Here is a 24,308-nt window from a genome sequence, read left to right as displayed (position 1 = left end):
AGCAGCACCCGGGTAATGATGGTTTTGCCCATCCCCCGCAGAAAACAAAGAGAAATCACTCATTTTACACAAGTGACCGAACAGAATCTGTTGCTTGCTACCCAAAACAGGCTGAATTTGACCCAGTGAACCTGCAGGGAGTGGCAGACTGGACCATCCAGTCTCGCAATAATGCCTATGTTAAATTACATGTTTCTGTATTTACATAAAGTCAGTATTTACACACCATTATGGGTTATTCGAGTAAATCGGTTACAGTTTATTGATATGGACTGCCATAAACTCATAACATTTTTCTTGCATTTAATCCTTTCTTTAGAAAAATACAAAAAAAATAAATTAAATAAAACATGTTAACTAGTAGTAATGATTTGCCTATGACTAAAAATCCAAGTCAATTTAACATTAAAACTCAAACCGTGGCCTAGTATTGTGGCCTCAACTCATGGTATTTTTAAACTTTGCAATTAATTTCCCGGTGTATGTCAGATTTAGTGAACGAGAGTTGTAACCTCCCTTCCTTGCGGTAGGGTTGATCTGTTTAACACTGGGCGATGAACCCTAGTCCTCCCCAGAAGCATGCTTTCTTTTCCTATGGTCCAGCATGGTTTTGCACCACCCGGACAAAATGATTCACCACCCGGTTGACCCTCAGCATCCAAACTACCTGCGGGTCTCAGCAGCTCCGAAGGGTTAAAAACAAACTTGTGGGCTGCAGTCGAAGACTGTAAATTCCTAGGCAGTAACAGTCCCTAGACAAGTATGTCTAACTGTATCCTACAAATCAACTAATGTAATTCACATATCTTTATCATTCAAAACAATTATAATAAAATGCCACATTTTATTTAAGATTATTGATATCACTCGTTGAGACATGGCCCCCCCTCACCTGCTTGAGTACAGAAAGGTCATGTTCGTTCAAGACACTAAGCCAGAGGTTATTCCAGAACAGAATTATGTTTCAAATAATATATATCACATGGACAAGAGTGCCTTAGAGCAAAAATGACTTAACTATAAACAGGCTACAAACTTATGTATAGCTCCTCGAAAGCATATCTGTGCTCAGCCTCTGTGCCTCTGCAGACAGCCATGGGTGTCAAAACCAGCCACGCTCCCCACAGATCCAATGGCAAAGGTTACACTCAATGTAATGGCACTGGATTCAAATCCTAAAGGAATACAACAACTATAAAATGCATTTGTCAGATGGACCAATGGACCTTACATGATTTCTCTCCTTTTTTTTTTTTTTTCCTTCAGGGTACTGGGGAAAAAATGCCTCTTCCTAAGGGTTAATTCCCAAATGGTAACTGCTAATCAACGTGTTTGTGTGCTTAACATAAAATGCTACAATGCCTTAAATATTACATACTATTGGCTCACTTATGGTTCATGAATATTTGAACATACTTCAGGAAAAAAAAAAAAAAGTCTAATACTGTCCCCCTCATTGTCATTATTGATAGAGATTTATTAGTTTCATTTTGCAAGTTTTACTTTAGGAAGGGTGCTAATATCATGTATTATGACAGTTCACACTGAAAGCAATTTTCCATAAAAGATGTTACAATGACCCCTATGGAACTTGTATAATTTCATAGTAGATAGTCAAGTGCACAAATAAACATGTTTACAAGAGTGATCCTGTTAACCTGGTTCTTGCCCTCTGAAATAATTATGTGCTATTTGTGGAATCTTAAAATTAGTACAATTGTTGGTATTATTTATGTTGTTTCTGGCATTCTGCTTTAGGGAAAAAAAAAAAAGGCAAATTTATCATTTAGCTTTGGTATAATATGCAATAGGTTTTAACAAGTAGAATGTATTCCAACCCTATATTTTCCACAGCTGTGAAGTTTACAACAATGTAAGAAGTCACTTTATCAGAGAGGAAATATTACAGACACAAAGTTGAAGACCCAGTTTTCTCTTTAATCCTCTGGGGGTAAGCTATGAAACAAGCAGTCAGAAGAGTGAGGACTCAGTGTCATGAGTGGTGTGCATACTTGTACAATAATACGGGCACAAAAGAGATTGTCGCCTTTAGTACATGAGGGTCACTAGAATTTATTATTATTATTACCTTTTTATTGTTTGGTTTTTTTTTTTTTTATCCATGCACCTTTATATTTACTTGCATGAATTTACCACAGGTTCATAGTGGCCTTTGCCAGTTTAATGCTTACAGAGCCTAAAGCTTCCAAAATGCCTATCTGGCCTGTACATATTTCATTAAAAATAAACTCTATATAATAAATAAATATATAAAATAAATAAAATGTTGCCTTTGGAATTTCTATAAATAAATTTAACTTTTTATTTTTATTTTTTTACTAAGAGGTCTTTGCTTTAAACTCAGTGGGGTGAGACCCAGAGAGCAATTAACTGAAAAGTCTCTTGTTTAAGTAAGACTGCACCCTCCATGCCTTTGTAAATGCAGCGTACACTTGAGCAGGCCACCAGCCAAAAATCCGGATGAATCAAAGTATGGCAGCTATGCTGATATATGATGAAGTACAACTGATCAAAAATTTAAAAGCGTGTCTATTCCCCAGCATGCATCAGGCCTTCCTCCTCCTCCTCCCCTTGGCTCCTCTCTCTCGCACTCTCACTCCCATTCATCCTCTCCCTTTCTCTCTCTCTCGCACTCACTCTCTCGCGCTCCCTCTCGTACTAAATCAAGCGAGTGGGCATAGGCTCTCCTCCAGGAGGACAAACCTTTAAGTGCAGAACAAAATCAGCATGTTCCATCCAAGCCTCCATCATACATTATGCATGCGACAAAGTTTGGCAACAGTGGAGCTGATGTGATGACACAGCTAATCAATAAGAACCCACCGCATGAAACCTTTATAGTGGTTACTTTTTAAGGGCTCAAGTGAAGCAATTGTCTTTGTCAACTTTGGCTTAAAATATCCTTATATAGTTCCGGTACTTTCTCAGGGTCCACTGGTCTAGGTAAAAAATGTGTAAATTTTTGATGCCGTTTAGTCCTAGTCCCTTCTCTTGGAGTCCCATCTTTATTTAACGCAACGTAGTATCGTCTTCCAGTGTCCACATGTTTATATAGATTTGAAGAATATGTGTTATACCAGTTTTCTTCAAACTGCTCTCTGAATACACATTCCTGGGTTAATTTTTCCTATGGAAAGAAAAGAAAAAGCAGTAAGGAGATAGACAGACACAAAAATAAGCTGTTTTTAAAAGAATTACTATTTTCACAGCTTGAAATCAGTACATCCTTGGTCAATTCACAAAATGAACTCAATATTCCTACTTTTACCTAAGTAAAGCTGCATTGCTGAGTATTTCATTAAGAAGTCATAAGGGTAGATAATTCTATGTGAAGAAAAAATTATTCTCTAAAAGCCTCATTCTCCAAATCAAAACTAAACCCAGATATTTTCATTTCTGATCATTCCAAAGCAGCTCACAAGACATGACTGGACTTATATAACTAATTGCTTCAATCATGAGTACAGGCGTTCGAAAAAACAGACAGAAATAAAGAAATCTAGAACTGGTTTGCAGGGCTGCAATACAATTTAGGGCCTTAAAATGTCTATGTCCTTTCATTGCATGGAGAACTCAATGTATTTCATTAATTTTAAAAGATACAGTTTACTATTCTTTGTTTGGTTTATTATTTGTATCACAGAAGCACAACACAAGACGGCTTCAAACAAGAGCACAACCCCATGGGCCGACATGAAGTTAGGTGGGGAAACTCCTCCAGGCTTGCTTTACTGGGGTTGTCCTTGTGTCCTGCCCTACTGACAGGACCCATTGATGACATCAACCATTCATCAGATCCCCCTGCCACAGACTTCCACTCCTTCCAGTTCACCCACTTATTCCATCTGTGTGTACCTCTCTACATCCTTTAGGTCTAAATAGATGATGTTTGCTTAAAAAGCAGCCACCTGAGAATGAGATTAATTTTATGAAGAACTCACACAAATGACTGAGCAAGAAGACTGAAAAAAAGGTGGTGGAGCTCTAACATGGGAGAGCCTGGAAAGTCTTTTCAGCTGGCAAGGCAAAAAAAAAAAAAAAAAAAAAGTAATAATGATAATTTAATATATTTTTTCATAACAAGAGTTCTCACTTGAATAGCACTCACACCAAACTGAGCTTCCAGCTGAGGATCAATTTCTAATTATTACAAAGCTCCACACAACACAGACTTCTGTACATGTGGAAATTAAATCTTAACACAGTCCTTTTAGATACATACGTAGAGAGGGAAAACATAGAGAAGGGAGACCAAGAATCAGATGCAGCAAAGCACCTAAGCCATAATTGTGTAAGGAGCCACAGCTCAAGCTCCAGTGCTCCCAAGAAGCCATCATCCATGGCTTAAACCAGGAGCTTCCCAAAACCCACCATCACTGAAGCTTGCAGCTTGCCCTGGGGCTGCAGTCACCTTTGGGGCCACCTCTGCTTCTTGGGACTCAGCTCACAACCCCTTCCCACAGCAATGTGCTTCAGCCTGACATTTCACTGCTGCTTTGCATGGCAAGCATGCTGCTCCTGGAGTAGAGCTCTGCAGCCCAATAGGGTTGGGGACTGGGGTCCCAGCCAGGTCCAAGGAGCACCTTACAGGAGTCACCAGGGAACTATTCCATGTGGGGAGAACAACTTCTGCACAAGTGGAGAGAGCAAGCCAAGCACCCCTCTGCACCCCTCTGAACTGGGTACTGGGCTGCAAAGCCAGGGTCCTCCTCAGTGCCTAAAGGTTTGGGATTTGGAGGTTTCTTCAAAATTCAACCTGTGGCAGCTCCAGTAGGCAAAAAAGGCAGCAAGTAAGCAGCTCCTGACTTCCCCTTTGATGGGCACTGGGAACCTTATTACCCTTCAGGAAGGAGAAATCCCCTTCAGGACCACGTTTTGGATGTTAAACACTTAAGTATTCACTACAGCAGTGGCCATGTCCTCTGTGACCTGGGTGGCTGTGGCTTGAACAATCGCAGGAGGGGCCTGTGGTGACAAGACACCAGTCCCACCCTTCACACCCTCTCCTGCAGTTCGACCAGGAGACTTCCCTCCCTAGGGTCCAGATGAGCAACACATGCAGAAATGTGAGCACGCGCATATGCTGGCTGTATATAACGTTTTAGAGATGTTTCTGACCATAATATTTTTAATGTGTGAAGTAGCTCATAGCAACACTCCATACTGGTTGTAGGGAAAACCAGCATAAATCTGTTTACATTAAATCCTTATCTATGGGCCAGATCCTGCAACCTCCTATTGATAAATGCCTCTGTGTCCTTTGACATCTAGAAACTGGAGCAGCATTGAGTATTATGGGAGCTCAGCAGCAGCTGAAAGTTGAACACATTGCAGTAGCCCCCTTGTACAGAATCAGTGTATGGACTATTATAAAAACTACTCAGCTGCTGTAAAAATTGTCTTTAAGTATAGCTTTCATTAGTGTTTTATTTTGCATGAGATTTAAAATCACTTTGTTTGCTTTAAGGCAGAAGCAGATGCTAAGGGGTATTATATGCTGGGCCTATAGGTCCATGGGGAAAGAGAAGCTAATTCAAATTGGTGTCTTGCTCTCAGAAGGCAATAGGATCACATGACAAGCACTGCAGAAGCACTCCCTGCTAAAAATAGCAACATTTTAGGAAGATATTTCAGTCCTGTCTTGAATTCATTAATTATTCACTTCATCTGCATTTTTTTTAGCATCATCATAAATTTCTATCTTTGAAAGAACAGTACTTCCCCATGCCCTGAAGGGGAAATTTTAAAATAGCCTGTCTTTATCTGGCAGGTTTGATGGATCATGGCAGTGCTGTGGTACACTTAACTAGCAGACCTTGAATAAGAGGGTTTGCATTGTACTGTGCTCTGGATGAGTTCAATGGATTTCAAGCTTACAGATTCAATCTTTATTTTACAAGCTTATCCTGTTTTAACTTTTCATCCTCTTACAACACAGCTACATATCTTTTGTCCTTCATCAAAATTCTCAGAAATTCATGTATAGACAGTAGGCAAATACTTCAACATTAACTTGCAGAACTTGAGCAGAGCAATTAGGATGCAGGTTCGGATATGTAGGGACACTATCAATCACACTTTCAGAGAAGTGAATGTCTTTATAAATTCATAAACCATTTCCTTCTAGGACACCTAGAAATTGTGGCTGTAGTCAGGAGCACTGAAGTAAATCTGTGTTTGTGACTTTGAATCAGGCCCTGAAAATAATGTGGGGACCAAAAATCCCAGCATATCCTTCTTCCCATGCCCTGGGAGATCCTTACAATAATGGCTCATCTAGTACCACAACAGACAGAAACCAGTAACCACTAGTATAGTCATCTATGTAGAATTATAGAATTCAGGAATTCATTTAGGTTGAAAAAGACCTTTAAGATCAGTGACTCCAACTGTTAACCTAACACTGACAAATCCACAACTAAACCATGTACTACCACAACACTACTTAACATTAATTTACACTCATGTTTTGAGCACACGTGCCTCTATTCAAGCCAGAAATTACAATAATACAGGGGTGAGGCTGGTCCTCCTGCCAACAAGCACCTTCTTGCCTCACCAACTGAGAATGGAAAAGTCTTTCTGAAAGCCTACTCCCCCAGTATGGGAAGGAGGTGCTTCCTGATTACAAGTGGCTTGCATTTCCCCTTCTTGCTCACAGTCAAAAAGCAAGATTTAGCCCTAGAATACGGTCATTTTTGAATACTTTTATTCTAGCAATTGACTTCTCTATCATTTTTCCAGTACCAAATCTTGCACCATACTTAATGTCACTGACACAAATACCAAACATACTCAACTACAACAGCTATGGAAAGCAAACTGCACTCCTGTGAAAGGGAAGGCTGCCTGCCTTGATCAAATCATTTATTTCAGGGGTCAGATAAGGAGGTAACCTCAAAATTATATAAATCATATGTTGTACCACATACCACATGTTTTCTTGGAGGACTGTCCATTGAATATTGCACTACGAAGTGACTGATTCTCATTTTACTACATTTCTATGCTTTATCTCTTTTTTTTTTCTTAACCTGTTGTTTAATTTGTAACATTCAAATAATTGAATTATGCAAAGATTCATGTATCACAAGGGCAGAAACCCAAGGCAGATTTAATTTAGAAGTCTGGTAATGCCTGGTCAAGCAAGCCCAGAATCCCTTTCCCTTCCTACATTCTCCACCATCTAACCAGGGAGAAAAATAATTATGTCATCCTATTTCCAGGTAGATTGATTAAAAGTGAGATTGTAAATCAATAAAGTACATAGTTACAGCCATCACAACATAATATTTGCCAGCTTATTCAAAAATAGACATCCCTGTGAAGCACCTAATTGGAAATAAGTGGAGATAGGCAAAACACATGTACACTACCCATAGAATGGTTTTATGACTCTAAAGAATGGTAAGATATTTGTGCTGCTTAGGAGTTGAAAGCAAAGTACAGGATCCTGTATAAAACACATCAGTATTCTTTTTTCTTTTAAATAACCTTACAGAGCTAAAACTCCAATTTATTTTGTAGCCTGACAAAAGGAAACCCCTTCAGACCACCAGTCCTAAAATCACATTTCATGTCTAGCAAACTATTCTGTTCTATGCCACATACAGTTTCCCCTTTTGCAGACTGCTACACTGATTAAATAGACACTTCACAAGAAAACACCTAATCTAGAAGTCCAAACAGCTATTAACAAGAAGTATATGTGATGTAGTCAGCACTTCCTACATACCTGCTGCACGTTATCACCATGTTAATCCACCCTGTCTCAATCAAATCATGTTTAAAAGCTTCCTAAATAAATTCATGTAAATCCCTCATTATGGCTACATGACGTTTATAAAAGTTGCGTATTTAGTGAAGAAAAACAACAACAACAAAAAATTCCTCTTCTCTTCCAAAGTGGTTTTCTTTGCTGCTCTGCCTACAGACACATTTCATATGCAGTTGGCCCTTCCCATGCTGTAATGCAATCAGCCTCTAGAACATACTACTTTCAGCTAATAATTAACACTCATCCAGAGCTGTCATAAATAAAGGTGTAGTTTAGCATTTGCTGTGGTGTTGTCTGATCTCCCATGTTAAGCCTGTTAGTCTCTGGCTGGGTGGACAACCTCCAACCACAATAACAAGGCAAAAAACGTGTCTGAGCCGTGCCACTTTCCAAGATAGACAGCACTGTGAAGCAAGCTCTGCACACTGAGTGTCTGACTTGGTGAATGTCACAGAGTTTTCTTTGAACAGTTTCTCCAAGTAGTGTTTTTTCAGAATGCTTTGTTTAATAATTTGATAGAACATGAAAAAAATAGAAGAGGACAAAAAAGTCTTCCAGGAGAACTAGCTCACTGTTTGTTTGTGTTTGTGTCAGTGCTTCTCCACAAGCACTTCAGAACAACAGTAGGAAATCCTGAGGGGCCAGAAGAGAGACCAAGCAAATAGCCAGGCTGCCACTCACATGCATTTCATATTTCATAGCACTTTTTTTAAGACGATGGGAATTAGGCAAGATGTACTAGCAAAACCACAGTTGGGCAACTGCATTCTCCCTACCTGAGGCCACTTTGTACCTTCACAGAGATGGAGCATTCATCTTAGTTTCTCCTCCCAAACTTCTAGTGAATTTGTATAAAGTTTTTATTATACATAAATCCCCACTTACCAAAAAAAAAAAAAAAAAAAAAAAAAAGTGTGACCGTTCTGTACTACTGCCATGGAGCACTTATGAGCATGCTTAAAAATTAATATCTTTCATACAAAAAGCTTGTAAAGTTCCCAAGATCAGGCAGAACCTGGTCCCCTTGGGAGCGTTATCATCAAAAGCCGCAATAGCTACAGAGATACAGATGCCATGGTGCTTCCACGTCCCGATGAAGGCTACAGAAAAGTAGAGCTTCCTGAACAAAGCAAGCAGACTCCAGCATCAACAATAAAATCCAAGGAGACTGTCAGCATGGATTTAATTGCTTCTCCCCTTTGCCCCACTGCCCCTCTTTTCCTCCTCCCTTGCTCTCCACACCATCAGGGACCTCCTCTGGAGGAACCAGACTGGGATCCAGCACTACACTATCCCAAGGTTGTTTACAGAGCTCTTCTGACATGAGCTGCTGGAGGATGAGATGCCAATTAGGCCTCCGTCCATTTTTGCCACTGCCAAATCCACAGCTCATGATTTTACTGATATCCGCTCCTTTGGGATTTCAAGTTTGCAGCATCTGTCAAGCTTTAAGCATGCCCTCCCTGGACATGGAATCGTTATAGGAAGAGCAACCCCACTGTGCCTGAGTTGCATCTGCCAGCACAGGCTGTCTACCAGCAACCATGCTTATGTCCACAAAGGTTTCATTTGGATCTGCCCAGCCAAGTGGATTAGATGAAAACTCATTTTCACCTAAACACCCAGCGTCTGCTTGTGCTGCTGTTGGAAGTCATGACAAAGCTCCAGGGACACGCCTTGGGCCACGTAAGCTGTCACAGCGCCATTTCTCTGGAAGCTGAAGAGCTTCCTTCTCTGCACAGAGCAGGACAGGGACAAAGTCAACTCTTAAAAAACAAAATAAACAAGCAGGTGTGTCCCCCTCCCTTCTGCGCCAGCAGAACTGGGCCCACACTGTGCCATTTACTAGTCACACTTCTGACCTCTATTTTATTTTTGGTTTCCCTGGCACAATCAAGAACTGCAGTCATCAATGTTATCTAAGCATCTAATTCATAACGCTTGGCTGAACCCTTCCAAGAATCAGAAAGCAAGGTGGTATGCAATCTGATACAGGGGCCGGAGCCAATTTTTAAAGAAGACAGGAGAAAAGTTCCCATCAGCTTAAATGGAACTTGGATCAGGCATGCAATGATAAAAAGGCAACAAATATTTTAAGAACTAAAAGAACCATTTCAGGCACGCTCAGATTTACTGAAAGCTGTAACTTGACCTACCCCGGCTCCCCACTCCACAAATTCTCTTCTATCAAAAGACAACATGTATGTCAAACCAGGGCTATTATCCTACAGCTACACACACTCTCTTCAGCCTGAAATACTAGTTAAGCTTTTAACTGAATAGAGATTTTTAAATAAAACATGCTTTCCTTAAATACAGCTAAGATGAGGCATAGCATCAAAGTGTTTTTTCAGGTTTTTATACTTTGCTTACAGTATTGTTTACTTTATGCTCTAAGCACAGAACACTGGGTTAAAGGAAAGCTAGCCCTCCTTCAGCAGAAAGTGCTGCCTTTTGCAGGAGCAGCTAAACTCACATGCTGAAAGACATTGTAAAGTGGATGATAAAAAGTACTTAACCTGCATGAGTGTCTACACTCAGTGAGTGCCCCCCAAACTGGATTTATCCATCCTTAGACAAGGACCTTATCCCTCAGCTACAAGGTATCATCATAAAACCAGCAGAACGCTCAGGACCCTTCATAAAACACTTTGTCATCGGGACCAAATAATTAAAATACATATCTAGTGATGAACATGTATGCTGTAAAAGTACTTCATGTTTTATTCTTTCAGGAAGATGATTTGGTCAAGGACTGATAAACAAAAGCCTGTCTCGATATTTTGTTACTGATTTTATGTAAAGGTACCCGCTAAGTGTTAGCTCAGAGGACAAGCACATTACTGACCACACTGTCATTCTGTATGGGGGTAATCAAATAAACAAAGCATCATTGACTCACATTTTGGAAAGATCCAGTCCTCCTCACTGAAATTCCAAACATCCCCTAGAGTCTTGGAAACCAATACATTTGCCAGAGAGATTTTAACATCTACAGCGCTTTGGTGGGCAGTACAGGAAAGGGTTGGTGCTCTAAGATCTTTACCTGGCAGGACTCAGTACCATATGCAGTTTAAGTTGTTTAAAAATGAGGCCTTTTAATTTCTCACATTTTTTGGACACAAAGGAAGGCCAGCATTTCTAAGAGCTGCTGCTGAATAAAAGATGTCAGGTTTGCTCTTTTAGACAGCAGTGCTCCTCCATCGGCAAACATTTCTTGTAAGAGGTCTCGCCAGAGATGACTCTTTGGATACTTCCCTCATTTCTTTTCCCAGAGGCAATCCTGCCATAAAGCCATGGATCTAGACACACAATTTTTAGAATTTCACTTTCTGAGTAAGACAAAAAAGATTTCCCTAAGATTTCTTGGAAAATCCACATATCTTTGGTGTTGCTATGCCCTGAGTTAGGTTCTCAGCGACAGAGTCGACCCAACCTTTGGGAAACACTGGAGGAAGTTGGGTGGCTCTGCCCCTACTCCTCACACACACATGCACATCAGTGGACCTGTCTTTCAGTGGGTCAGACTTTAGCCATGCAGTTAATTTCAGCAGTTAATTTCAGCTTTGATGAAAGAAGTTGTCAATCTGTCAGAAAAAAAAAAAAAAAACACCAACCAAAAAGATATATAATAACAACTTCAACAGAACTGGTGACTGAAGAGCTCAAAGACCAGGCAGTTGGTCTACTGGGTACCAGCAGCACAGGGACCTTTCAAAGAGTTCAGATTTTTAAGGTATAAAGAAAAAAAAACCTGATTATTTTACTTAAATTTTACAATATTTGTATATTCTAAAATGATTCAAAGGATTTTCCAGAAGTCTTCCCCAATAAATTTCTTATTCCAAGTTCAGATTACACACTAGATGCTGTCCTAACAAAGGCATCAGCAGGCCAAAATCCCCCTTGCTATGCAAAAGCAATAAACATTTACATGTTAAAAGACTGTCTTTAGATTGCAGACTCTCATGGGCAGGAACCCTGTCTAGATTTAGGTTTTTAAAATGATGAATACAATAGAGCTCTTATCTTGATTGGGGTCTGCTGACACAACCATAAAATTAATTGGTGGTTTTACAGGAGCAGGTCTAATCCTGACTCCATTGAAGTCAATGGCATTTCAACCATAATAGAATCAAGTCAAAATTTCTCCTGAGTCACAGTTGCCTTCATAATTGTATTAAATTTGAAGAGTAAAGTTTAGCAGATTAAAGATACACAGCCTGGGCCAGACCTCAAAAGCATGCAGCATCCCCACCAGAAGCCAAGTTTTTCCTCAGCAGCAGACACGGAACACAAATTAAAAATCTGATCTTGAAATCAAAAGTAACAGAAGAGGTCTGTCTTTAAAAAAGGAATGAAAAAAGAAACTGAAGGGCTTTATAGAGGGGGGAAGAATGGATCTGCACTGTAACAAGCTTTATTTCTTAAGCTTTTTGAATGCAACACAAATGAACTGCATACTGCATATCACCAAATCAGCCCCAGAACATTCAAACTGCAAAGCAAATCTCAGACTAGAGAAAATCCCTAATGAAGTCCCCACAGGGCAGACTTCTTCTACTCTGTCTTTGAAAATGATGAATGGTAAAATGAGAAAAGAGTGCCACATTCACATCCTACTGGCTCCTGAGTCAGAAACAGAGCACATCAGATCTTTATCTGATGCAGCGAACAATCCACAAGCATATCTCAGTATGTCACTGCTGCTGATACTCTTTTAGCATGTCACTTCAACATAGTATTCTCAGATCAACTGAAGACACTGAACCTTTTCACACCTCCGTATCGTTAACGCGGCTAGGTCCAGAAACATTCGGGGCTGCAGCGACTCGGGAGCTACTCAACTGCGAAGAAGCGAATCTGAAGATATTCAAACTGAACATGCCCCACACTTCCTCTCTGGGTAGGATTTGGGTTCGCAATGCAGTTATGCCACTTCAACAACTGCTCACTGTCGACAGTGTGGTACTCAACTCCTCTCCCATCCCACACTGCAGCTGATCCTCCCGTTGAGTACTAGTGCTTCCCCAAACAGGCAACAAGCCAGTTCAGGAAGCTAAACTGGCAGAGAAGCAACCCTACAAAAAAAAAAAAAAAAAAAAAAAAAAAAAAAAAAAAAAAAAGCTTTCTTCTGTGGCTTTGTATTCCTAAATCAGCCTCCTGACAGGTCAGATGGGTGCTGGTGTCAGAGCAAGGAAGGAAGCAGAAGCACACAGCAGAGGCGGGGAACCAGGACTGCCCTTTCTGGAAGGGGGTTTCTGCAAGGTGTTAGATCACCTCCTTGCTTCTCCTCAAGCAGCACCTCTAATCTCTGTTTTTGTAAGAATACAAAATTTGAGACATCTTTAATTAGGGGTAGGCAAATCATTAAGGTTTAAGTAGAATTTTACCAAACCTTACTTTTATATGCACACACAGACACATATATAACTTAATTAATCTAATACTTTCCTGTCCCAGGCATGTAGAATCCAAGTTCAGTACAGAATTGAAGACCAAGGTAAGGATATTACTGTGAGTTTTCTCTTGTATAAAATTATCCTCAGATCTAGTAAGCATCTGGAATGAAGTCCTCAGAGGAAAATCAAAGACCCACAAGACACCATTAGTAGATGTCCCTCTTTGGTGACAGGTGTTATAATCTGTGAAATTCTGATTTAAAAAACAGACTAAAGCCTTAGTTTAAAAAGAACTACAATATCTGCAGTGTCTCACAGAGCTTTCTCCCACATAATCTGTGTTAAGCATCTGCATTCACCTATCAATTCTTCCTACACCAGTATCCACATCTCAAAAGACCTTTTTTTTTTTTCTACAGAGTCTCCTATCTTGCTGAGTGGGTTTAAGTTTCTCTCATCCCCAACACTGGTACCTGTGAGGAACACCATTTAACAGCACCCAGTTTTCAGCAAAGGGTGCCCATCCTATTCAGAGAGAGGCTATCTGCAAAGGTGAAGTAGATGAGGTTGTGGACAAATCTTCCCAAGTAACTAAAGCTTCAGGGCTTTTCTCAGACCTATGTCTTCAACAAAGAAAACATCCACAATTACAAAGCTGTTTCCTACTGTACAGCACAGAGAGAAAACATTTATACTTCATCTCCCACCTCCCTGCAAATACTCCTCAGGCCAGCTCAAAATCTTACTCCTTCATGACCTGAAACTTCTTCCTTGTGGAGCCTAAGCTTTCTTGTGACCTATTCAAACCAATTCATCCTTGTCCTCTGTTTCAAGGACTTTTTTCTCTCCTTGGTATTAAACCTCAATGCATTTACAGAGACCAAGAGCATACCATCTCATTTTTCATTCTGCAGGCTAAATAAACCAAGATCTTTAGACTATCATTTGATAGTTTTTTCATCCCTCTGATTATCCCAGTAAGCTTTTTCTGCACCTGTCTGAGTTCCAGTTAATCTTCTTTAACATAGGTGACCAACGGCACTTTGCATTTAGACTGGATCCTACCAGTGTCATATGCAGTGGCAGTGATTGAGCTCTCCCTGAGCACCACGTGCAAACATTTTGGACATTTTAGGTCATCACGTCCCTTCTATGAGGCTGCCTTCTGTGCTGAAAATACTCCCCAACTTTGCAACAATTTTAGTAACACACTACTACTTTTTTTATGACAAGATGTTTAATGTCCCTAATAAAAAACAGGGAATAAAACCAGCTCAAGAATCAACCCATAAAAACTCCACTAATAGCTTCACTCCAGTCTGATACTTTTCAACACTCCCCACTGCTGCCTTTTCTTCATTTTTTTCACCATCTATCATCCAAGTCTTCTACTAACACCCATTTTACCCACTGCAGCAAATGCTCTCTTCTGCGGATCATACCTAACACAACCCTACAGATTGGCACAACCGTATTTCCTATTTCTAGAAAAATAAATTCCTACCAAAATAAAATAGTAGTCTTGCTTGAAACTATTTATCTAGCTTAAGTAAACTCCTGTTCCCTTTCCATTTATATAGCTAAAATGTTTTTGCTTTATATTTTAGTATATGTTTCAGGGTCCTAGTCATCTTTATCGCAGCAATTTCCATTTTATCCCTGTGCTTCCACACCTCTAAGACACATGCTTTTCTGCAACCTGCCCTTCTCCCATTCCTCACAGACCCTCTGCCAAGCACCCATAGCCTATTAGTCTTTAGATCCTTCCGAGCAGTTTCACCCTTGCTGGGATAGATACCGTTTCCACAGGATTTCTGCATCTCTGACAATGTTTCAGGTTTCCCTCACATTCAGAACCATAAGCAGCTTTTGAACTGGTCCTCTTCAGATCTCAAAGTTTACCTTTTCATATTATCTACAGGCCTGCTTCTTGCAACTCTTCTGCTTAAAGTGGATTTACTCAGAAAGACACAGGTATCTGTTACTGCTAAAAGACACCATCCGGGTTTTGATCACAAGAGTGCCAGGTTTTCCTGAGCAATGCTGCTCATGCAGAAAGCCTGGACCAGTCCTTGCAACTCAGCCACCTCAGGAACTTCCCTCTGCCTCTCCACCATTTGCAACATTTATCAAAAGGCGCTTTATTATTTTAGACACAAACAGAAGGGTGTTAAACCTGCTGCTGTAGCCATTATGCCTCCTGGGATCTGACCATTCTCATCCTAGAAGTCTGCACCTTCACTCAGTGAAATTGCATTTAATTGTCCCTCCAGAAATTGCTGTGGGCTGCAGCTGTCCTGTTTCCAGGCTCACCTCAGCCACAGGCACCTGCATGTACACTGACAGACAGATAATCCAGATCATTTTAAAAAATAAATAAATCTGAAGCATATGGAATTGCTTTAGATCAGAGGTGTTTAACACTAACAGGAAAGTGTGAATGATACTGCAGGGTAATTTATTTATCTATCCTATTCTTAGATATCTGTAGTGACCATATACTTGGCCCAAATTCTGTTTCCAACATGCACCTTCAAACCTGTTTTTTAATTCATGCTGTTTCCATGCACCTTGACCCACCATTCGAAGGGCTGAGCAATTCCCTTCCCTTATTTGCATGGGAACATGAAAGATATTTTTAGAATGCAGCAAAACAAATCCTTACTTAGACCAAGCAATTCTGAGTTTTGAAAAACTGAAAAATTGTCCTTTATTTGTCAAAAAAAAATCTGTTCACCCATCTTTGTAGCTGCATAGTCCTTCCAGGACCGTGGGCACCCAAACAAAAGCACAGAACACTGCAGGTGCAGTTTTGCTGCAACAATGAAGAGGCATATCATCACCTCCCTGCAGACTTACTAGGAAAACATGCTTCTTCAAGGACAGTACTCTCTCCTCCTCCACCCACTCCCCAGTAGTTTTAGGAACAAAAGGCGGGTTTAGTGTCCCCAAAACATTGAGACAAGCAAGTTTTCAGTTAATTTTTGAAGGACAGCAATTGATTGCCCTGTTACAAGCAGTCCTAAATCTGACTTTGCTGCACACACCCTCTAAGTCTGAAAGTGAGGAGCCTCTCTCCCTGGCTGTACATCTGGGCTCTTTGACTCTGTCAGCACATGAAGCCTTTCTCTCTATCCTCCCTTCCAAACACTCCTAGCCCTCTCCCCCTTCCCCAACAACTGCACTGTCTCCCCTCCCACCTTCCTCCCCCCCTCACAGCTCCCCCTGTAGCTGCTTCAGATCTTCCAACTCCCAATTTTTCTCTTGAGCGTCCAACCTGAGCAGCTTTTTGTCACCTGCCAAGAACACAAGAAGCAACACAGACACCAGCATTTCACAGAATCATAGAATGGCCTGGGCTGGAAGTGATCTTTAAAGATCATCTATTCAAACCCATCTGCAACAAGCAGGGACATCTTCCACTAGACCAGGTTGCTCAAAGCCCCGTCCAATCTGGCCTTGAACACTGCCAGGGAGGGGGTATCTACAGCCTCTCTAGGCAACCTGCCCAGAGTTTCACCACCCTCATCAGAAAAAATTTCTTCCTTATATCTAGTCTGAGTAGTGGGGCAAGTCCACATCTATGGGAGATCGGTGGGGCAGAGATGGCAGCAGTGGGATGTAGCATAGCTCTCTACTGCAGGAGAGCCCAGGACAGTGAGGGAAGCTGAGGTGAGGGTGTCCCATTGTCCTGCTGTGCTAGAGGTAGCACAGGACTCCCTCAGAGGACAGCCTGCAATACAACCAATGGGCTCCCTGTGCTACGGGTGACATCACTGCCTGCCATACAGGTGCACAACTGTTGATATTCCCAAGGGCAGTGGTGCAGGGCAGCACGAGGGTGGGGAGAGCCCATGAAGGTCGTGGGACTGAACAGAAAGACCTCCCTCACCCCATGGCATGGCACTGAGGAGCAAAGCTAAGACCAATTTGCTAACACTCTTGTCAGAGGTGTTGGCAAGAGCCGTTTGGCTCTCTGTAAAGACCTCAGAAAGGTCTTTGTGTCTCATCTTAACACCCGTTGGGTCCTATCTGTAGTTTGGATTTTTCCTCCTCTCCAGTGACAAGCACAGTAGGTGTTGTGAAACATGATGAGTCATAGCTGCAGCTGCAAGGGGAAGGCAAGGTAAAGGGAAAGCAGGAACAGAGGGAGATAGGAGGGAAAGCTGCTCACACCAACCAGCCTCCAAGTCTATAGCTATATAGCTATGTAGCTACCACTGGCTTCTCTGCAGTACCACATACATGTATCTTCAGCTTTCCCTGGCTAAATCTCTGGGAATTTGAGAACAACCACCTTATGTTGTATGTTTCTGCCTGAGAGCAGCATGAGAGTCACTGTGCTCTTTTAAGCAGAAGATGCAGCAGAATTTCCCCCCTGTAACAGTGGCAAGTTGGGAAGTTTGTCAGGCAGCTAATCTAGGAGGAAAGAAGCACTTTGAGAAGGCCAAGAGTAACATGTCTGGATCAAGATATGCTGAAACTGCCTTTACTGTTGCCTTTCACAAAAATTGGCAGCAATCACCCATTCTGGCTGCTCTGCTTCACCATATGTCTGATCTCCAGTGGCACCACAAATATGCTGGGAAAAATTTTCCTGTGCCAAATGTTTCAAACACAAATATAGAAGGAGAAGAGTCTTTTAGGTCGCTGATTTGATTCACACCCAATATATTTTTCATACAGTAATTTGAATATAAATATGATAGTGTCATAGACACAGGACATCTATTCTGGCAGTTTCAAGTGCTGCGGTACTGACTGCCTGCAGAAACACACCTGCTTAGATCCACAATGCTGATGTAGAGCAGGATCAGGTATTTCTTAGGCTGTTATTCAGTTGTGCATGGGAAACAGTTTTCCCACCTTAGAAAACACATTCACAACCTTGTAAGTGTACCTGATCCATGACAAAGCTGATGCTTTTCATGGTCCTTGGTGAAGAAACCAAGACAGAGGGACCCGCCTTCCAGCACAAGGACAACTTGCTGATGCTACAGAACAGTTCAAGTGACTGCTCTGCTCAATTCAGGTAAAAAACTTGAACCTTAGCCTATCATGTATCAGTATCAAAACTAATTTCAGTTAAAATGATCTCCTCTCTCTCCAGAAAAATAATCCTGTGCTGGACTGTGCCCAGCTTCTGGTTCAAACTGCAACACTTACTCCATTGGAGAACTTTTTCAATTAACTGCATTTTTTTGACCAAAAGCAAAACACTGTCACTTAAAAATGTCCAGCCAATTCTACATGAAAATCTGCTCTGAGGCCTGCTTATCTCAGTGTTTCTATGAGAGCTGACAGTTGCTGAAATATAGGCACTAGGATTGCTAGTGTTGACAAGGCTTTAAAGCATCATCACGCTGAGTAGCCATTAGAGGTTATATTTCATTGGAAGTAATGTAATTCAATTATCATCACTCTTTATTATGTCCCATCTCTGGAGGCTGACAATAAGCCATATCATCCATCAGATTTTAACCTGAACTTTGAATTCTGGCCCTATAGATTGCCAGTTCTCCATTATGAATGGCTTCATATTTTTAGCGTCATTTCTTAGGGAAAAGAGGTTATCCAATTATATTGTACATCCATCTGCCTGCCTGTCTGTCCTTCCTCAGCTTTTCAACCAGTTTCAATCAGGAGGCAAAGGTCTTCAAGAAAATTAAGTTCCTATCAGCTTTGCAACTAATCAGAGGCAGAGTAAAGAAGAGAAATCATTTGCACGTCCCACTTGGGAGTGGTGAGCTATGTAATCCCTGCAAACTGACAGTCTGGTGAGCATGGACAGCTAATGTTGTCTCTTTCTCCTGGACAGCTAACACTGTCTCTTTCTCTATGCAAGAAACACAAAAGGCTGGGGAATTTGTGTTACTGCAGGGACAGAAGGTCAGGAAGACCCATGTCTTGAACTGTGAGACACAAACCCCTAGGAAAACAGGCTCCTTTTATAACTGCTGTTCACAGAGAAACTATTTTATTAACACAGTGAGCTTAGCAATTTACAAAGAATTTCTTGTTCATATTTCTTCAGCAAAGAATGTTTTGTGTAATTTGCTCTGACAGTCAAACATATTGAAAACACAAAACATAAATTGCATGGAAAAGTGATGTAACATTTGCTTTCCCAAGTTTATGCATTTAAGTTCTATCGATAACCACATTTTCTTTTTCTGAATATCTGAAGTGTAGAGTAACTGATTCACTGTTTAAACGATTACTCTTACTGATGATTATCAACATTACTGATTCATATTACTGTTGTTGTTCTGCCTTTTTGCTGCCTAACTGAACCATAAAACACGCATGACTTCTCCAGTTCCTCATCCCATTCATCAGCTAGACAAGGACTGTAACTTAGGACAATTTACTCCCCACAGGCAAGTTGTTTACATCTGTCATAGCATCCATTCCCTTTCACTCTTCCTCTCCATCCTCCCAACCTTGTCCTCCTCCATATTGCCATTTATGCCAAATCCCTTTTCTTTGGCCTTTCCCACTCACTGGTTCTCACCACCTCTGCATCTCCCCTTCTCCCATGTCTACGCATTCTTCATCCCAGCCTTGCCCCTCATTCTACCACCTCTTTTTCTGCTTCCCACATACACTGTCATGATCTGTACCTTCTAGATTTCTCCCCTAGCCTGCTCTTTGCTCGGAAGACAGTCCTCTTCCCCTCTCTACCTTCCCTCTCTCACACAAAATGTTACTAGAAAGAGATCAGTGAACTTGGACACCCCTATAAAAACGCTTCTGCTGGACCTTCCTGGTCTCGCTTCCTCACACTGCTCCATGGATCATGTATATGGAAGCTGGACGTCCCTCGTGCTCCTTCTGTTTTCAACTGCCCACTCATCACCATCTTCTGATGTTTCCTCCCACTCTCATTGATGTCCCACTTAGTTATCTACCCATCTTTTCCTCAGTTACCATTACTCCCCTCTGACACAGATATTTTCAGATACACCTGAAGCTACCATCACTTCAACTCCTTTTTGAGTGTCTCTCTTTGCAATGTTTACACCATCAGTCGAGCATTGACACCTTCTCCTCTGTGCTTCTAATGGACCCCACAGCCTCTCTTCACATTAGACATTTGTTTACCCTTCAAACCTGCCATCCTCTTCCTCAAATACAACTCTTCTCTAGTCCTTGTCACCTTTGGAAGTTGATACTTTACTGCTAGAAGAGGTTGCTTTCTACTATTTGGGGAATTACCTCACTGATTTCAGATTCCCCCTGCCCACGATCTACCCAGGGTGTGAACCCCAGCGTACATCAGAAGTCTCAAGTATTCGCAGGTAAGAGTCATGTTGCACATGCGTGTGTGCATGTGTGCACACACACATGTAGGCTGGTTTGCCAGCCTAACTCCCACATCTGAAAGATCAAGTTTTACTCCTCCCTCAAACCTGTTACTCATTCCTGCTGCCAACCTTCAGGGAGTAAGCACCAGCCGAACTTTCAGGGCAAGATCACCAAGCCTCATGCTCTCATTCCTATACTTTTTTATATCTTTTATCCACAGCTTTTTCTCATTTTCTCATCCACATATGCCACCTTTTACCTTCCCCTCTACTTTCTTTTGTCAATTCCTAGAAAGCTCTCTGCCTAAGCACAGAAGGCTGTAACTTTGTCTTGTTTTAGGTCTCTACTGAAAGGACACGTTTACAAATATTACAGTACATCCTTCAGTCCTCAGTGACCAGCTCTGGCCATCAGTCTCCATTGCTTGTGTCTAAATTCATATCCATTTGCGTTATCGCTCATTCTTGATTTTGTCACCTTTTTCCTCTCCCGTATTCATTATACCACCCACAGGGCATTGTTTCGAATTAGATTGCAAGATATTTAGAGCAGTAAAAAGTGCTTGTACAGCACCTAGTGCAATGGGAGCTTGTAGGAGTTAGCAAGTTTTTTTCCCACAGAATGTAAGGATCATGACTGCCCGAGGCTAGCGGGAACTTACCGAGCCGTACAGTTCCCCTTTCTCATTCATTCCAAGGTAGAGTCCACTGTCGACTCCTCGGATGCTGACCAAGCCCACTGCTATACTGATAAATTCCAGTATACCTACAAAACGCAAGGGAAAAAAACAAGCAATGTACATATTTTTCCATTGAAAGATACTTTTTTTTTTCCAGATGTGGCTGATCCCTGAGTGACAAGCAGCTATTTTCAAAGGTGTTTTCCCATTCCCAGAGTTGTTTGGACAAAGACAAGGAACAGATGAATAAATCTTAAAGTATGATACTCGAACAGTGAAGAAGCCCCTTGAGTCTCTGCTAGAATGATGCATTGCAGACAGCTTTAATGTACCAAATTAAAAGATTACTCTCAATCTTTCTCATCATTTATAAACACGGATCTAAAGCTCAGTCATATTCTGATTTGCACAACAAATAAAATATTTCAAAGAAAATAACCCCAAGTTTTTAGACTGCCAAAATTAGCAGTATGAAAGAGCCTATGAAATTTGTCTTGCAAAATAAATTCTGAAAACATACATTTGAATCAGAATTGTGACATAAAAATATTACACATGGAACCAAAAGATCTCATTGCAGGCATCAGTGAATTGGGAATGTGGGGAAAGGCTTACTCACTGTATGATCTTCTAGAGGCTTGACAAATGAAAATCCTTAGTATAGTCCAGTCTCACACATTTCTGCCTAGATAGTAACCATTCTGTCTGGTGTATTATCTTTTACTCATCTTAAATTCAAAAATTAAAATATTCTAAACCTAAGTAGCAGTGTATAAATGATTAAGTCTTACCATGCACATAACAGCAACCTCACACAGACTTCTGTGCATTAGAGATGAGAACATTTTGCAGAGAAGGGGGCACTGCTTCAGTAAAGCTCCTAGGTTCAGCATCAATGTGCAAAGCAGAGCAAGTATCTGTATCAAATAGCAGCTCATCTGGTTCTGAGGGTTTGGGGATTTTTTGGCAGCCTTCCCTGCAAATTGCTTACCTTTCCAATGGGGATACTATCAGCCAAACCCTGCATAAACGTAGAAGTCTTGTGGAAAAAATGGAAATTTCTTCCTATTTGGGAATGCTCATGTAAGACTGCAGTGATTTCACAGGAGTTGTCCAGCAACATTCAGAAGCACATTGCTGCATTACACTACTTTCTGAGCCACAATATAAAGCAGAGAGTAGCATTTTCAATATATTTTGTAAATGTTCATGTAACTATTTTTAAAGCTTACTGGAAACTATATTTAAATGGAATAATAAAACAACAATATACTATGTGTCCAGTCTCACGTGGCCAATAAAAAAGCACTTTCATGGATTTTTTTAAACAATTAATTTGGCATCTCCCACAAAATAGTTGTGCACTAATCAATAACAGGCATGAATCACATAAATCTAACACAAGTTGAAGCCAATAGTGAAAATTTATAGCCAAGCTAATGTAAAGATGAAATGTATTCCCTGTAAGGGACTATTGATCATTACCTTATATATTATTCAAAACTACAAACACCATAGTCTTATTGTTTTGATAACCCTGTTTTGGGGCCTGGGCATCTTAAATTATTCTCTACATATGCACAAATAAAAATTACTGGCAGGAAATATTTTGTAATTATGGAATTTTTTGGGGGGTAATTAAAAGTGGTAGCATGCTGTTTATCTGGTATATCCTAGTATCTCAGATACAGTCGATCCATTGAAACAATTTAAACTTTCCCATTATATCTGGACATGCAATACTTACAGATTTCTTACTAAGGCTCTTTCTGTAAAGCTTTTACCAAACTATCATATTACCTGGTACATATTACCAAGCAATTTTAACTGAGGTTAAATCTTATGTTAGGTGTGTATTATACCATTCTATAGCTAGGTTAGTAACTCTGGCATCTTTCACATCAGTATAAATGTAGACTTTAATTGCTGTCCTCACTTCAGATATTTGGGTGCATGCTGTTTAGTGTGTCAAAAGAACAAAAAAGCACTGTGAAATCCTATTGTAAGTGCAGAAGATGGATTCAAGGTACTTGGCAGAGAGTATCCACATACTTGACATCAGAATAGAGACTTCTTCATTTGAAATATTCAAAAGCCAAGTTTTATGTGCCATGCTATTAAGTCCTTCAGGAGGGGCCAAGCATGCAGCCTTACACAAGTCTTGCCAGTTTAAGGATTGCATGATTTGGCCCAACTTTCCTGTGAATATTTTCACTGTATAGTTTCATAATATACAGATAGTACTTAGGACCTGAACCAGATATTAAAATAGATATTCTTCTTCAAAATGAGGCTGGACCAGATGAAAATCAGGACAGCTCCATACTTTAAAAGCTAGGGCCTATTTATAGCTGAAAACGAGAGAGAAAATAACTGTCTCAGTACATGGGATGCTGAGTATCTTCTTGTCAGACACCGAGCATTTTCTTTAATGAAACCCCTTCAAGGCAAAGACCCACTCCTCCACAAAGAGGTTAGGAAAAAAGTTTTGGGGAAAGTTATTCTTTACATGTCCACATGAGCCCTTCACGCACCTTATTCCACATGATCCAACTTGGACCACACTAAATGGCAGCAGGACACCAGCCAGACCATAAAGGCCAGTCCTGCTTCTCCTGCCAGGCTGACAGGAGGGAGGAGGTGGGTCACTCACACAACGTGAAATTTTAACTTTAATCTAGTTAGCTCTGGTGAAGAACTGACCTGCAGAAGCATTTGCCTTGGCTTTAAACAATGAACATCTCTGCAACTACACATCTTTTTGTTGTGCTGCTCTGCCCTTTGCACATTTTTGCCTTTGGCTATATACAGGCTCTCTTTGTATTGCTGGATTGAAGCGGTTTTGCTTCCACTCAGCACCCTAATACACCGTCAAGGAACACGATAAACAAGCATCTCTGCCAGGCGCTTCTTTGTACGACTGCCCGGGAAAGTGGGGAGAAGGGAAGCGGCCGGGGGCCCGCGGGCTGCGCGCAGCTCCCCGTGCGTGTAGCGACCAATCGCTCCCCCAGGGAAGGGCAGAGGGGCGAGGAAAGCAGAGCCCTCCGTGGTCAAGAAGCTGCCGGGAGGTCAGCGAGGGCAGGGGCTTCCCCGGGCTCCCCCAGGCTCCAACGCCTCCCGC

At 41.1% G+C, this 24,308-nt stretch overlaps 1 protein-coding gene across 1 annotated transcript; it reads right to left on the bottom strand.

The window, feature by feature from the left end:
- Positions 1 to 228: 228 nt before the first annotated feature.
- Positions 229 to 24,302, bottom strand: FGF9 (fibroblast growth factor 9). Its single transcript, XM_026844685.1, has 2 exons — positions 21,170 to 24,302; positions 229 to 3,148 (listed from the first exon to the last, which is right to left on the bottom strand). Exons 1-2 carry the CDS (start codon positions 21,497 to 21,499, stop codon positions 2,903 to 2,905), a joined length of 576 nt encoding a protein of 191 aa, XP_026700486.1. The 5' UTR covers positions 21,500 to 24,302; the 3' UTR covers positions 229 to 2,902.
- Between the last annotated feature and the right edge of the window lie 6 nt (positions 24,303 to 24,308).

This window comes from Athene cunicularia (genome assembly GCF_003259725.1).
Source record: "Athene cunicularia isolate RWA chromosome 1 unlocalized genomic scaffold, athCun1 chr1_part1, whole genome shotgun sequence".
Lineage (NCBI taxonomy): Eukaryota > Metazoa > Chordata > Aves > Strigiformes > Strigidae > Athene > Athene cunicularia.
The sequence above is the reverse complement of the archived record's forward strand: the minus strand, read 5'-3'. Positions and strand labels throughout refer to the sequence as shown.